We start from the raw sequence: 15363 nt of genomic DNA on the forward strand, positions 1-15363 counted from the left end.
GAGTAGCGCAACAACAACCCCAGCAAACCAAAAACCTCTCAGAGACGTCTAGCTAGACGTCTCTGAGAGGTTTTTGGTTTGCTGGGACGACTCCTACGCAGCCATTCGGGGCTAAAAATATTAGAAAAGCTAGGCATCGAACCTCGAGCGCGGCTCAAACACACGGAGAATATCCCAACAGACATAAGGAACAAAACCAGAATCCGACCACTCCCAATTAAGGAACATATGCATCCGGTACACCAGGAGGGTAGACGAAAGGACAGAGCGAAAGCTCGAGATCTACAGAAAAAAACTAGCCAACAGAAAGGACGTGGCGGAATACGAAAGCAGTTTCGTAGCCCTAGCGACGTGCTGCAGCATCCGACAGAGGGATGCAACATGAGTAGCCATTGCGCTGGCCCTATAGCTCAACAGAATGTCAGGGTGATTATAGTGCAGGCATGCCGGATGAACAGCATATGCCGTTCGCTGCATACTAGCAAGACTAAAAAACCTTTAATTTTCTCATAAGGGAAGGCACATGGCTCGCCGGCCGGTGGCTGCGTGATTGCAGCGCGAATAAATGCATTGTTGTTGCTATAATAATCAACATTTCTTTAAAATATGCCCACTTGTAATGCTTCGTCCGTTTTTCCTCTTCGTCGCTGCTGCGTCAACCAACGTGCACAGCGTCGTCTGCTTGCGCGCGCTGCACGACGGGATTGAACCGCACTCCACCGTCCTTGGAGGAAGGAAAATTTATGTGGTAGAATCTATCGCATTATTACTGTTTAGGTTGTGAAGACAGAAGTTTCAGCTATGCATGCTAAAATGCACGCAACGCGAGCCTCTGCTCAAACGCCCGCAACAAGTACTCTCTATTTTTCTAAACCGAAAGCGCAGCGAAGAGTTCTTCCCATTGGTTAACTGCGGTTAGCCCGTTATACACAGTTCCTGCAGTGGATAAGAGAGGAAACACTCTAACAAACTTTTAGACGTTATCAGGCATAGCGTCACCTACCGCCTGTTCCGTATTTATCTGTCAGTGTTAGAAAAAATTCTCCTGCGCAAACTACTGGACTATATGGGCGCAAACGCCAACTACAAGGTAGCTTTTGATGGTCTTCTTCTTTCAATATGTAATTTAACATCTAAACTTGCCTGCATTTTCAGGAATCAGCGAAAAACTGCATTCGGCTGCGGCAGAACTTTTTGTCCAGACGAGCAAAGAAGCCACTTTGACAGGCTGCGCCATCTGGCGAGCGGTGAGGCAACCGATGTCATGGCTTGTGGCGGGAATGCGCACGTTGCGCGGTTTCTTCGGATGTGCGTGTCGTCTGCTCCTTGAAATTAACCTCGCTCGCCAGATGGCGCAGTCTGTCAAACTGGCTTCTTTGCTCGCCTGGACGAAAAGTTATGCCGCAGCTGAATGCTGTTTTTCGCCGATTCCTGAAAATACAGGCAATTTGAGATGTTAAATTACTTATTGAAAGACGAAGACCATTATAAGGTACCTTATAGTCCCGTTTTGAGCCCATATAGTTCAGTAGATTGCGCAGCGGAATTTTTCGTAACAGGGACAGATAAATATGGAACACGCGGTATAAGTTTCACTGTTAGCTGCTGTTAGCCATTGCTTTGCTCACTTCATTCTTTGCATCGCGATGTAATGAGCATTTTTAACTCCTGCAGATGGCGCTACAATCTGCAAACTTGTTTTTATTCAGTTATTTTTTGTTCAGATTTTTGCGTTGTGGATGTACGATAAGTTTCGCAGCTATGGTTTGGCCTGTCTGGCTGCTGGCTGCCTTCAACGCGAAGCACGCGGTTTGGTCCACGGATCATGCTGGCGACCTACCTGTCTTTTCGTGCCTTTTCTTCGTCTTCTGTTGTCCGAACGGCAATCAAACATGTGGTTGTCGTCGGAGGCGGGTCTATGGGAGCCGGGATCGCGCAGGTAACTCGTAAAATTTGGTGTTTCCTCCGGTGTTCATTGCCTGTTGTACTTTGACCCTTGGGCGGGCGTTACATTGACTTGAGGGACATTGTCGTTCTGCTTCTGGCCATGCCTGTCACGCACCTTTTCGATGATTAGAAGTTAGCGTTATACGGGCTCTTAATGAGCTAAGTTGTCTGCAATGGGTTTTGCCTTATTTTACCTAGGTCGCCTCCCAAACCGGTCACCAGGTTGTCCTTGTTGACGTATCGAAAGAAGTCCTCGACAAGTCCAAGGTTCGCATCGAAGAAAGTCTGAAACGAGTCGCAAAAAAGAAGTTTGTCGATGACAAGAAGGTACGAGTACATAGCCGTGTTTGTAGGGGGGCTTTACAAATAACTTCGAACTGGGAATTGTGAGATTTAACGTACTGAACCAACACATCTACTCAGCCTTAGAGATGCCGTAATGGTGGGCTCCGGATTAATACAGACCACCTGCGGGTCTTTACACACATCACATCACACGGACGTGCCTTTTGCGTTTTGCCTCCGACGAAAGGCTTTAAAAGGTTGATGCTTCATGGATTTTGTGTGGCATTTAGCTTAGATGACAATGTAATTGGCAATAAAGCTACAATGCACAACCTTTGTCACAAGTAAAGTGCCCAGAGGGTTTCCTTTAAGCCATGTAGCTGAGATCTTTTAGCTTCCATTGAATTCTTGTCTTTCAAACAGGTGTGGATGAGAGTTCCTCTCACCTTTCAAGTGATTCGAAATACTGGCAGTGCTTAATGAGCCACAGAGTGTGGCCCAGAAGCAAACCTTTCGGACTCAATACATTTGACAAAGGCTGTGTATGAGAACTGCGCACCTCTTGCGTCACCTTCATGAGGTGTGAAATTTTGATGGTTTTCGTAACATAATGTGTTTAACATTATTTTAGTATAATTATTTTTTTATGCCCATTGCACTTTTATACCCATTGCAATTTGAAACTGGTATTCTGTTCACAAGGAGAAGCAATGTCCACAGCCATGTGATGAGGCAAAAATGGTTGTGTTAAGCTTTGTTACAGTAGTGTATGTTGGCTTCCTGAGTTATACAGACATGTCTTATTGGCAGCAAAAGTTTGAGGGATACGAGTGTGCCGAAAAGGATTTTTTTCTGCATAGTCACTTCAGGCAGTCACCTGAAGTGTCTGAAGGTGTGAGGGGATGTGCATGCTCCATCCACTGGTAACAATAATAGGTGACTGGGTTGTGAGGCAGTGCTGCAATAAATTTTTTTACATGCATCCCGTAAACTTTTGCTACTAATATACATGTGAACTTGCAGGCTATTCATATACATACCCATTATGCTTCGACACTGTAGCGCTTGACCCCTGCTGCCTTGCTTTCTTGTTTGATCCTCTCTGTTTTGCAGGGCAAGTGTTGCCTAGATACATGTGTTTCAATCTCTGTGTCATTAAAGTAATGCCAATATATATTTTCTCTCCTCCTTGCTTGCCTCTATGCTCTTTTTTTGCATACTGTTTCTCTTCCTTCTTTTCAGGCATTGTGTCCATTATCTTTTCCATGACTCTTTGCCCCCATGTTTCTTAGTTGGATAGTAGCAATAATAGTAAGCACTGCACCTGTTGCAGCTGTGTTTATGTTGTTACACTGGTGCAAGTCACAGGTGTCGTGCCACATTTCTGCACCATAGTGCAGTGTAGCTGCTGCAGTCGTGTCATTCTGCATGGCACCATGATTATCACATGCTTGATTATGTCCTGCATGAATATTGGTGTATTTGTTGCTTGCAGCTTACATACTGTTTGCTTTTTGTACACGAACTAGGAGAAGATTTTATGATCGGAATAATTTTTTAGTATGTTTTGTTGCTGTCACTTGGTTTCACAAATATGCCTACACGAGCTTTGTCACTGCAGGATCATTGCATCCAGAGGAACTACAGGCAACACTTTTGTGCCATTGTTGACTTCCTCCTAAACAAGTTATGACATTTTTTAAAAATGTTTTAGGTCTCTCCCACAAAGCGGTTGCATCTAACCTCGCGTTGGCACATGATAGCCTTAGTTGCTTATGCGCCTTAAAACACCACACAACGCATGCTTGATTTGTGTTCTCTTGGCTGCACGGCATCGCCAGTAGTTTTTCGTTGCTGCTTTGTTGTTTTAAGTTGGCTTGTCCATGACTGTACCTATATCCGCTGCTTTGTGCAGCTATGTGTTCCATTGCTTGCTTGTGGTAAAACATTATTTTTTTGTTGTTGTTATTGAACATTGCCATCTGTATGGTGCATCTTTTCGTGTGCTTCTAGGCGGGTGAAGAGTTTGTGCAAAAAACACTGGCTGGCATAGCAGTGAATACCTCTGCAGAGGAGGCTGTCAAGAATACTGACCTTGTTGTGGAGGCTATAGTTGAGAACATTGATGTAAAGAAGAAGCTTTTTGCGGCACTTGACAAAGTTGCAGGCCCGTAAGTATTGTTTCACCATAATCCTATTGGAATACAGTGCTGCATCATTGAATGATCCAAAATAGTGGCTTGACCATTCTTTTCTTTTCTTCTCTCTCTCTCTCTGAGACAGTTTCCTGCTTCACATGAGTAATGTGCCCAATTTATGCCACTGTTCTGCAGCTGCATTTGTCTTGTGGGCTCTTGGGCCACACAGGTTTGGCACCTCATTACACTAGCAACTAAAGCTTTTCAGGCACTCCTCGCATTAGTTGACTCCTCCTACCTTCAGTGGTGAGTTAAAAAAAAAGGTGGAAGCCGGGATGTTTAATCCGATTTAAATTAGGGAAATTGGCCACACAGGACAATAATTCGGAGTGTCTAAGAATGCTCGAAACGTTTATATCGAGTTCCCTCAGTAAACAGACGAGTTCTCTCTTTAGTGCACCTTTAATGAAGCAGATTTGTTGCCCAGAAATTTAATTCGTGAGTACTACCCTCAGCTTTAAGGCGCTCAATGCCCGTTGGCAAAAAGCTGTCAAGAAAGACTGCTAGTCATTTTTTAAAAGTCATTTGGCATTTGCGGAAATTGAATTGTGCACGACAGTGACAGTTGCAATGCGTTCTTGCAGTATTGCTATGATATATATCTTATGTTTAGTGATTATGTGCTGTCACACATTTTGTGGGCTCTGCAAATGCCCATGACTTTTTTCTTGAAATGAGTGGAGGCATTAAAAATTTACCTGAAAAAAATTAACCACAAGATGTAAGGGTTTCACATGACACTTCTTTGGATACCACATCGGGTGCCCCTGACAGCTGTTGTTGTGACGTATACCCTGCAAAGCACAGCCGCCAACTGTTCATTTTCAAACATGCCTTTCCAGGCATTCCAGAAAGCAGTACGAAGCAATGCAAGTGATTGTGGCAATCCATTGCATAACTAGGTGCTGCAATCAGCTTAAACATTTGATTGTGTTTTTTGGTTCAGCCAGAATTTCAACACCAAAATTACATCATCTGACTTAACTGTCAGTTAAAGCAAGAAAATCACAGACCAAGGTGATTGGCTGGTGCTTCTTGAGGAGAAAGGAGAGGAAGAACTCATTGCTTGTAACTTGTCTCTTCCTGTTATTGCACTGCAGAAGGAAAAACGAGATATGTAGATGTCAGGAAACAAAGAAATATGAAAGAGATTGGGGGAGTAATGAAAACGAGAAAGAATTGGACAAAGGAAGCAGGTGCAGGTAGATGGGGGTATAATGTGTTACAAGTATGTGCAGATCTCGAGCTTCTGCAAAAAGTCTCATTGCTCACTTTACCCGGGTTGCTCAGGGCCAACGAGGGCCTGTGTTCCGTTCTTCGTCATTTTCGAAACCATCATTTTCGGCCCCACCTGATTGGTTGAAATATCGGGAGAGGATGTGGTGTCTTGAATGCAGTGAAAACTGTTGAGGAAACCAAGTGGTTGGTGACATCACAGACATAGCGTACGCGCCCACAGCAGATGCTCAGGGACCCCAACAAGATGAATAGCCAACATGGCGGTGTGCTCTGAAGCGGAGCCTCTTGCTTGTCACTGTCACCAGAGTTACTGTTGTATGTGCATACATTGAGTGATGTGACATAAAGCGTAATGTTCTGCAAAATGGTGTGTTTATTGTATGCAAATGTGCATTTGCTATTCTAGAACTCTGTTAGCTGTCAGAGCATCCTGCATCATGAACCTGTGCAGTGCCTGGCAGCATGAACCCGCGTGTCATGTGGATGGCCAGTTGCCAGTGTCGTGTCACTATGCCAATGCGGTTGACATGCCAGAGGTGGTTTCTTGGTGTTGCTTACGTTTCTCAATAACCGGGGGGCTGTGGCTGTGCGCTGAGCTCTCAAGTTAGCTTGCAAGTTCAGTTTTCAGGTGTCAGTGGGCATGCATATGCTTTGCACCATAGTGAACCTTCGAAAACTTTGTGAAGTCTCCTAATATGTACATGAAGAGAAACACAGCAAGAATTTTCTTTAGCTCATCCTTTTATTTATCCACTGCACAAAAATGAAAAGCCTAACCGCAGGCATTTGCAGTTCTTGCAGTGCCTGCATAAAAGGAATAAACACTGTCAGTTACCTGCTGCACAATAGTCCGATCACAGCAGCAGCTTACGTTTAGCGATGTAGATGGAAAGTCGTCATCGCATCTTGCTGGTTCAGCATGGCAGCAAGCATGCATTGTTGGTCAAATGGTTAGGGGAATCCCCCAAGGTGGAGTAAATTTGTAATAAGGGAGACCAACACTCTTCCCACTTCGAGTTATTGATCAATTCGCTCTCGCCCTACCATAAGCTTGCCGTCCCGGTTAGCTCAGTTGGTAGAGCGACTGCTCCGGTGTAGCGGTGGTCCCGGGTTCGAACCCCGGATCAGGACGAATTTTTCTTTAACTACGAAGTTTCTGAGAAAGCTGTATAGCTTTCCTTTGTAGCCGTATGGCTGCGCTTGGGTGGATGCCAATGAGTAATTACTCCCTTATTACAAATGTACTCCACCTTGGGGGATTCCCCTAAACATTTGACCAACACAGTTCCCACTTCGAGTTATTGATCAATTCGCTCTCGCCCTACCATAAGCTTGCCGTCCCGGTTAGCTCAGTTGGTAGAGCGACTGCTCCGGTGTAGCGGTGGTCCCGGGTTCAAACCCCGGATCAGGACGAATTTTTCTTTAACTACGAAGTTTCTGAGAAAGCTGTATAGCTTTCCTTTGTAGCCGTATGGCTGCGCTTGGGTGGATGCCAATGAGTAATTACTCCCTTATTAAGCATGCATTGTGCAGCGAGTGAGTGCACGTCGCTCCTTTTACCCTTCGAGATGAATGTAAAACACCGTGTTTTGCGAACAAGCTAGCTGTATTTTGTTGCCATCGGCGACCAGCGGCTGTGGCGGCCACCATCTGAACACTACAGTGTCTTGTGTGGTTGCGTGCATTAATTTTCTTTTTTAAGTAGACCTACTGTCTTCATGGTGCAGAAAAGAGCATTTGGAATATTGTTTGTATTTATTGAAGTCCACTGGGTGAATTAAGCAGCTTTTGATTACCTATTTACTGTGGCATCTGATGTGCAACTAAAAATGTGGCTAAAGATTTCTTTTGTCGCATTCCATATAATTGGCAAAGAGCAACAGTGCTGCTAGGTGTTTCGCTGCAGCACCTGAAATGCATTGACATCCTGCCGCCACTCACCATTACAGCCAGACTGACATCCACTTCCTCCCCGCAGGGAGGCGTCTGCAGCATGCAGACGTTGGTGAGTGGCGACACCACGGGGTTAACCCGAGCATCCGCAGGGACATCCCCACAGGGGGATGATGGTGAACAATGCGTCACCACGGACCCGAGCATCCGCGCTTAGCCGTGCGTGGCATCGCCGTGTCCGGGGAAAAGGGGATCCTGGTGGTTGAGCCGATGCCGAGCGTTTGGACCCTTAAGGCCCCTCGGCGGAGGCAACACACCACTTTGGCCCCAGCTTCCTGTAGACGGCACCTCCGGCCTGACCCGACCGGGGGAAATCGGCAGTCGCCTTTTCCTATCCTCCCCTCTATCTTTCACTTTCCTATCTCTTTCTTACAACTCTCCTGTCTCCTCCTCTCTTCTTCGTTTGTTCCTCTTTTTCCTGGCGGCGAGGGTTAACCGTGTGTGACCAACTACCCTGAGTTGAGTCATATTAGGTTATAGTTAAGGTGTACAGCTGGCGTGGGCAGGACTTGCTCGCAAGTTCCTGTCGCGTCCCCTTGTTGGACTCCATGGTGGGTGGCTGGCACCATGACCGAAAAACATCAATTTTTTATGGCTCCCCCACTTTCCAAACTTGATCGCTCTCTCAAGAGAGGGCGGAACGAAGCAGATGTTTTTTTCCAAAAAAGAAAAGTGAGTTTTTGTTGTGTCCCCTTATTGCTTTTGTGTGTGTGCGCCCCCGCACCCTCCTCCTAACGACCACTCGCATCCTCCTCCTAACGACCACTCGCATCCTCCTCCTAACGACCACTTGCCCTTCGTCGCACGCTGTCGCCAGATGCCCCCCCATGGTGCGCCCCCGCATCCTCCTCCTGTTTTGGGAAGCCACCCCCTCCCGTGGACGCTTCTCCGCTCCCTCCTTTCTTCGGGCGGCCAGTTCGGCTCCTGCCTCGGTCGACGCTGGTCGCACCCTCATCGGCTTTAAATAAACGAAGTCTTAAAGTACCGTGTGCGTCTTTCGCTGCATTCAACACAGCGACCGGACACGACAGTGTCGACGAGAAAGTGGATTCGACCCGCGCTACGCAACGCTATTGACAAGCCATGGCTACGCGAGGGTTTCCCAATCAGATACCAGAGTTCAACGGCTCATCGTGGTCATCGTGGGTTGGACGCCTTCAGTTCTACTTTGAAGCTAACAACATCACAGACCCAGCCTTGAAGAGGGCCAACCTGCTGACGCTGTGCGGGGAGCAGACCTACGATACTGTCTGCGCCCTTATTCAGCCAAGCACACCAGCGGCAGTGTCTTACGACGACATCGTAAAAGCGCTGCAAAAGCACTACGACCCAAGGCCATCCGAGGTCTACAGCCGGGCTCGCTTCCAACGACGAGATCAACTGGGAGGAGAAACTGTGAGCGCCTACGTAGCCGCGCTCAAGAAGCTCGCTGCCGACTGCAATTTTGGAACGCTGTCGACAACAGCTACCGGGCAGGAGGGAGACGCAGCTTCTTCTGCTAACACCACCATGCTTCCCTTGGACGTGATGTTACGCGACAGATTTGTGTGCGGACTGAGTGACGAGTCACTGCAGCAGCGCCTGTTCGCTGAGAAGGACCTCACATTCAGCAAAGCTTACGACATCGCCGTTCGAGCGGAGAGCGCCGGTCACCAGCAGAGAGGGATTCGCCGGAACACCGAGCCGGTACACCAGACAAGCAACCAGGTGCGCAAGCCTTCTGTTGTTGTAAAATCGGTCAAAAAGGCACAACGCTGCTGGCGGTGTGACGACCAACACAACCCCCAGGGATGTCGATTCCAGTCAGCCACGTGTAATTTTTGCCACAAGCGAGGGCATATCGAAAGAGCATGCATTACGAAACGGAGACTTGCCAAGATAAAGTCACCTTCCCAGCCTAATCACAGCGTCAACGCCTCAGAGAATACGCCGCTATCTGATCGCCATGGAACAACATCAGCAACACCATCTGTGTTGTACGACCTGAACACCATGAATCTCGGCACGCGACCGAAGATTTTTACAGAAGTAAGCGTACATCACCAGCTGATTAAGTTCGAGGTGGACTCCGGCGCAGCCTGTACTCTGATTAGTGAGGACACGTTCCGAACTTCATGGCCATCTGACGCACCCGCCCTGCAACAAGACGACACGCACCTGCGAACGTGGTCAGGACAGAATCTGCCACTATTGGGCTCTGCCAACGTGCAGGTTAACTACAACGGCCAGACCCATACGCTACCTCTGCTTGTTGTGAAGGGCACAGGATCAAGCCTTCTAGGGAGAAACTGGTTTTCTCCACTAGGCGTGATGATATGCGGCATACACCAGACGCCGAGCCAGAACATGGTTGAGCAACTGCAAGAGAAATACGAAAGAGTATTCTCGGAAGACATTCCAGGAAACGAAGGGCCCCCGGTCACACTGGAGTTGTTGGACAACGCGCAACCCAAATTTCTGAAGGCCAGGCCGGTGCCGTTTGCTCTCCGAGATTCAGTTGAAAAAGAGTTGGACAAACTGGAGCAGCAAGGTGTCATCGAGCCGACGCAGCATTCAGAATGGGCCACACCACTTGTCGTAGTTCGCAAGAAGAACGGAACCATACGCCTCTGCGGAGACTACCGGAGCACCGTCAATCTTGCGACTAAAGCGTCCTCTTACCCGCTACCGACACCTGAAGAAGTATTCAGTGTACTACGTGGCGCAAGAGTCTTCAGCACATTGGACCTCACCCAGGCGTATCAGCAGCTGAAGGTGAGCGAGTCAACTGCTGAATTATTGGCAATTAACACACTGAAAGGCTTGTACAAAGTCAAGCGACTGCCTTTTGGCGTAGCTGCAGCCCCGGCCATATTTCAAAAATTCATGGAGACAGTGCTTCAGGGCATCCCAGGAGTTTGTGTCTACCTTGACGATGTCATCATCAGTGGCACTTCCACTGAAGAGCATGCAGTGCGCCTAGAGCTCGTTCTCGAAAGGCTAGCAAACGCTAATTTGTGCATAAGCAAATCGAAGTGCTGTTTTGCGGTGCCAGAGGTGCAATTTCTGGGACACCGAATTGATGCGGAAGGCATTCACCCTACCGAGGACAAAGTGCGAGCGATCACAGAAGCACGAGCTCCAACAAACAAGCAGGAGCTACAGGCTTTTCTCGGACTCTTGACGTTCTACGACCGGTTCTTGGAACAAAGAGCTACCGTGGCCAACGACTTATACCAACTCCTTCGGAAAGATGTGACATGGACATGGTCGCCACGCCATCAGCAGTCATTCGATGCCCTGAAAGACCTGATTCGAAGATGTACAGTCCTCCGCCACTACGACGAAAGGAAGCCTCTGCTTTTGGCTTGCGACGCATCACCGTACGGAGTCGGCGCGGTTCTATCGCAAACTGACGAGCAAGGAAGGGAAGCTCCCATCGCCTTCGCCTCACGTACGTTGTCGCAAGCAGAACGCAACTACGCGCAACTTGACAAAGAAGGGCTAGCCATCGTCTACGCGGCGACACATTTTCACCAGTACATTGCCGGCCGGAAGGTGACCTTTATAACCGATCACCGACCGCTATTGGGCATTCTGGGACCACAAAGGCCTATGCCACCAACTTTGTCTCCGCGAATGACACGTTGGTGCATCAAACTCTCAGCGTACGACTACGCTCTGGTCTACCGCAATGGGAGTAAACATCAAAACGCCGATGCGCTAAGCCGTCTGCCACTAGACGCAACTGTTGACGAACCATTTCCACCAGGAGACGTTCTGATGTTCGAAGCACTGCCAGAACCTCCGCTTACAGCAGGCACAGTTGCAGCATCTACGCAGAAGTGCGCAGCTCTCCGGCTAGTTTACACAGCTGTTCAACAAGGCAACGTGCATAAACTCAAAGGGGACAACTTCGACGCTTACCGCAGGCGAGCTACAGAGTTGAGCACCCATCGCGGCTGCATCATATTTGGGTCCCGAGTTGTGATTCCGAGAGAACTACGCGCACAAGCTATGTCTCTCATCCACGCCGGACATCGGGGCATCGTTGCAATGAAAAAGTGTGCCAGAAGCTACATGTGGTGGCCTGGCATTGACAACGACATCGAAACAGTGGTGCGAGAATGCAAGCCTTGCCAGAGCAGCCGGAGCGCCCCGCCGAAAGCTCCTGTCCCAGAATGGGAAAAGCCAGACACACCATGGCACACACTGCACATTGATTTTGCAGGACCAATTGAGGGCTGCACTTTCCTTGTGGTCGTAGATGCCTACACAAAGTGGCTTGAGATAAGGCAAATGGGACAGACGACTTCGGCAGCAGTCATTGACAACCTCCGATCACTATTTGCAACGTTCGGCCTGCCGCGCAAGGTAGTGTCGGACAACGGAACACCGTTTGTGTCTGCGGAGATCCTCAAGTTTTATCGCGACAACGGGATCTCATCAGTTACATCGGCCCCCTACCACCCAGCGACAAACGGACAAGCCGAGCGCTACGTAGCCGAGCTAAAACGCGCCCTTGAAAGAGATCAGACAGGCTCGCTGCAGCGCCGCCTTGCGCGCTTTCTCTTCAAGCAGCACACGACGGTTCAGAGCACAACAGGCGAGACCCCCTCGAAAATGATGTTCGAGCGTGAAATGCGAACCCAGCTCACAGCCATCCTCCCCGAGCCAAAGGCAGAGACGTTCCGGGTAGAAAAAGCAATTCCGCGCTGCGGCACGCTTAATGAGGGGCAGCGCGTCCTCGCCCGACAGTTTCTGAAAAAGCCACGCTGGGAGGAAGCTACAATTGTCAGACGCATAGGCCTGCGCTCTTGGCTCGTCAACATACATGGCACAGTAGCACGCCGACATCTCAACCAGCTGCGTAGATTTACGACGCCGTCTGAGAGCTGTCCGCCAGCGGAGAGAACACGTGCACCATCTTCCCACATAGCCTGGCACCTCTTCCCGGAAGAAGAGACTTCGCCCAGGACAGACCTAGGAGACACAGCGAACAACAGCCAGCCTACAAGTGTTTCTCCCCCGAGCGCACAAAGCCAGCGCGCCTCCACGCGTGAGCGCCGACCCCCTGCACGATACCAGGCAACTTTCTAAGGGGGAAGGAAGTGTTGTGTCCCCTTATTGCTTTTGTGTGTGTGCGCCCCCGCACCCTCCTCCTAACGACCACTCGCATCCTCCTCCTAACGACCACTTGCCCTTCGTCGCACGCTGTCGCCAGATGCCCCCCCATGGTGCGCCCCCGCATCCTCCTCCTGTTTTGGGAAGCCACCCCCTCCCGTGGACGCTTCTCCGCTCCCTCCTTTCTTCGGGCGGCCAGTTCGGCTCCTGCCTCGGTCGACGCTGGTCGCACCCTCATCGGCTTTAAATAAACGAAGTCTTAAAGTACCGTGTGCGTCTTTCGCTGCATTCAACACAGCGACTGGACACGACAGTTTTCCTAAATACCATGTCATCCATAGTGAAGTAGAAAATAAGCAAGCAAGAATCCTGTCTCCCTTCCTAGTATCAAAGTGTTTGACAGAAGCCTTGGGCATTGGCTACAAGGTATCAAAAATGGCCAGCGGTGACTTACTGCTCGAACTGCGAGACAACATCCAGCACTCAAAACTCGTAAACATTGTGTCTGTTGGAGATATTCCTGTCTCCGTGACTTCACACCGATCTTTGAATACCGTCCGGGGCGTGATATCCGAAAATGATTTTGTCCACATCACAGAAAAAGAGATGCTCGAAGGTCTGAGTGACCAAGACGTGATAGACGTTCACAGAATCAAGATCCGGAAGGATAATAAGGATATAGACACAAAACATATGATCCTGACGTTCAGCACTAGCACACTGCCCGACACAGTCGAAGTAGGATATCTGAAAGTTAACGTAAGACCATACATTCCCAACCCTCGCCGATGTTTCAACTGCCAAAGGTTCGGCCACGGCTCGCAAAGTTGCCGCGGTCGGAAAACGTGCGCGAAGTGCGCCTCAAAGGATCATTCTGATCAATGTGACGCAGCCCCGCACTGCGCAAACTGTGACGGAGACCATGCAGCATACTCCAGGGCGTGTCCGTCCTGGAAAAAAGAAAAGGAGATAATCACCATAAAGACAAAGGAAAACATTTCATTTCAAGAAGCGAGAAGGCGTTTCGCACTCACCAACTCATTCTCCTTCACAACAAAACAAAACTTCGCCGATGTGGTGCGTGGGTGCGGCGCACCACACCAGGCTTCGGCACCCGTCCAGGTCACACGCAGTGAGCCTGTGGCGGTGCCATCCGCGCCCCAAGGCAGAGCAGTTAACGCTGCTCTGCCAACTGCAATCCAGGCTGCGCAGACCCCCGGGTCGGCGGGCCTCAAGACCTCTTCCCACAGGTCGAGGTCAAACTCGAACGCGACCGTGCCTCCTGCACGGTCGTCCAGCGCCTCCGCAGAGGCGATGGACACGGCCCCGGGCAGCCCCGCGCCGTCCACGTCGGACGGTCGGCGGAGCTCTCTGGATCGATCAAAAAAAGACAGGCCCCGAGTCACGGGGCCAACAACAACTTGATCTACCTTTCCACCCTATAGAAACACAAAATTAAGATGGCTTTCATAATACAATGGAACTGTAGAGGACTTTTAAACAACTACAGTGACATAAAAGACATACTAGGAGCACACGCTCCTGTCGCCTTATGTCTACAAGAAACAAATTTAGGTCCCCAAAAAAATAACTTTCTAAAGAATTACACTGTTTTCCGCCGCGATCGGGAACAGGCGAGCCGACTATCGGGAGGCGTAGCCATCGTAGTGAAAAGCGGCGTCCCGGCTCGAGAGCTTAAACTAAAAACAAGACTTGAAGCTGTCGCAGCCACTCTGGTTGCCCATAAAACCATCACAGTGTGCTCACTATATATCGATCCGCACTTTAATTTAACACTACATGACTTAGAGGATCTTTTAGAGCAGCTACCAGAGCCATACCTGGTAGTTGGAGATTTTAATGCACATTCATATTTTTGGGGAAGTGAGAAAACTGACGCCAGAGGCCATCTCGTAGAGGATTTTATTTTATGCAATGACGTCTGTTTACTCAACTCTAATAAACCTACATACTGCTCCCCAACCTCGGGGAAAATGAGTGTTTTAGATTTGTCTTTTAGTTCACCGTCTGTTTTTAACGATTTTAACTGGAGTGTTTTAGACAATCCATATGGAAGTGATCATCTCCCTGTCATAATAAGTCTTTCATCCTCGCTAACAGTTATTCCCACAAAACCACGGTGTTGGAAGCTACATTTAGCTGACTGGCAACTTTTTACAGCACAAGCTACATTAGAGAAAATAGTTTTAGAAAATGTTGCCATCAATGAGATAAATGAAAAATTCACGAATTGTATCTTAGCTGCCGCACATTTAGCTATTCCTCAATCCTCTGGAATAGTAAAACAAAATCACAAATACTGGTACACAAAACAATGTAAAGATGCAAAAAAGAAACAAAACAAAGCCTGGGGCATTTTTCGGAGATATCCAACACATGAGAATCTCATAAACTTTAAAAAAGCAAGAGCAAAAGCACGATACATCAGACGCAACGCAGAAAGGGCATCATGGCAACAGTACATATCCTCGATAAACAGCTCAATAACATCCAAAAAAATGTGGGAGCAGGTGCGGAAATTCACTGGAAATTTTACTCCTTTCACATTTCCAATGCTAACAACACCCGGTACTCAAACAACATTAGAAGAGCAGGCCAACATATTGGGTGAGCATTT

The 15363-nt window shown here is 48.6% G+C and overlaps 1 protein-coding gene across 2 annotated transcripts in view; it reads left to right on the forward strand.

Moving 5' to 3' along the window:
• Positions 1-1761: 1761 nt before the first annotated feature.
• The window catches only part of LOC149351963 (hydroxyacyl-coenzyme A dehydrogenase, mitochondrial-like), a 31522-nt gene continuing 17920 nt past the window's right edge, over positions 1762-15363 (forward strand). For both annotated transcript variants that reach the window (XR_016290669.1, XM_089581191.1), the window contains exons 1-3: positions 1762-1939; positions 2146-2274; positions 4246-4403. Coding sequence is in view for 1 of the 2 variants with exons in the window: in XM_089581191.1 (XP_089437317.1) it covers positions 1826-1939; positions 2146-2274; positions 4246-4403 (401 nt within the window). In the remaining variant the exon portion in view is untranslated. The remainder of the gene's footprint in view (positions 1940-2145; positions 2275-4245; positions 4404-15363) is intronic.

The sequence above is a fragment of the Amblyomma mixtum genome, chromosome 3 (genome assembly GCF_055824585.1).
Source record: "Amblyomma mixtum isolate Tamu chromosome 3, ASM5582458v1, whole genome shotgun sequence".
In the NCBI taxonomy this organism is placed as follows: domain Eukaryota; kingdom Metazoa; phylum Arthropoda; class Arachnida; order Ixodida; family Ixodidae; genus Amblyomma; species Amblyomma mixtum.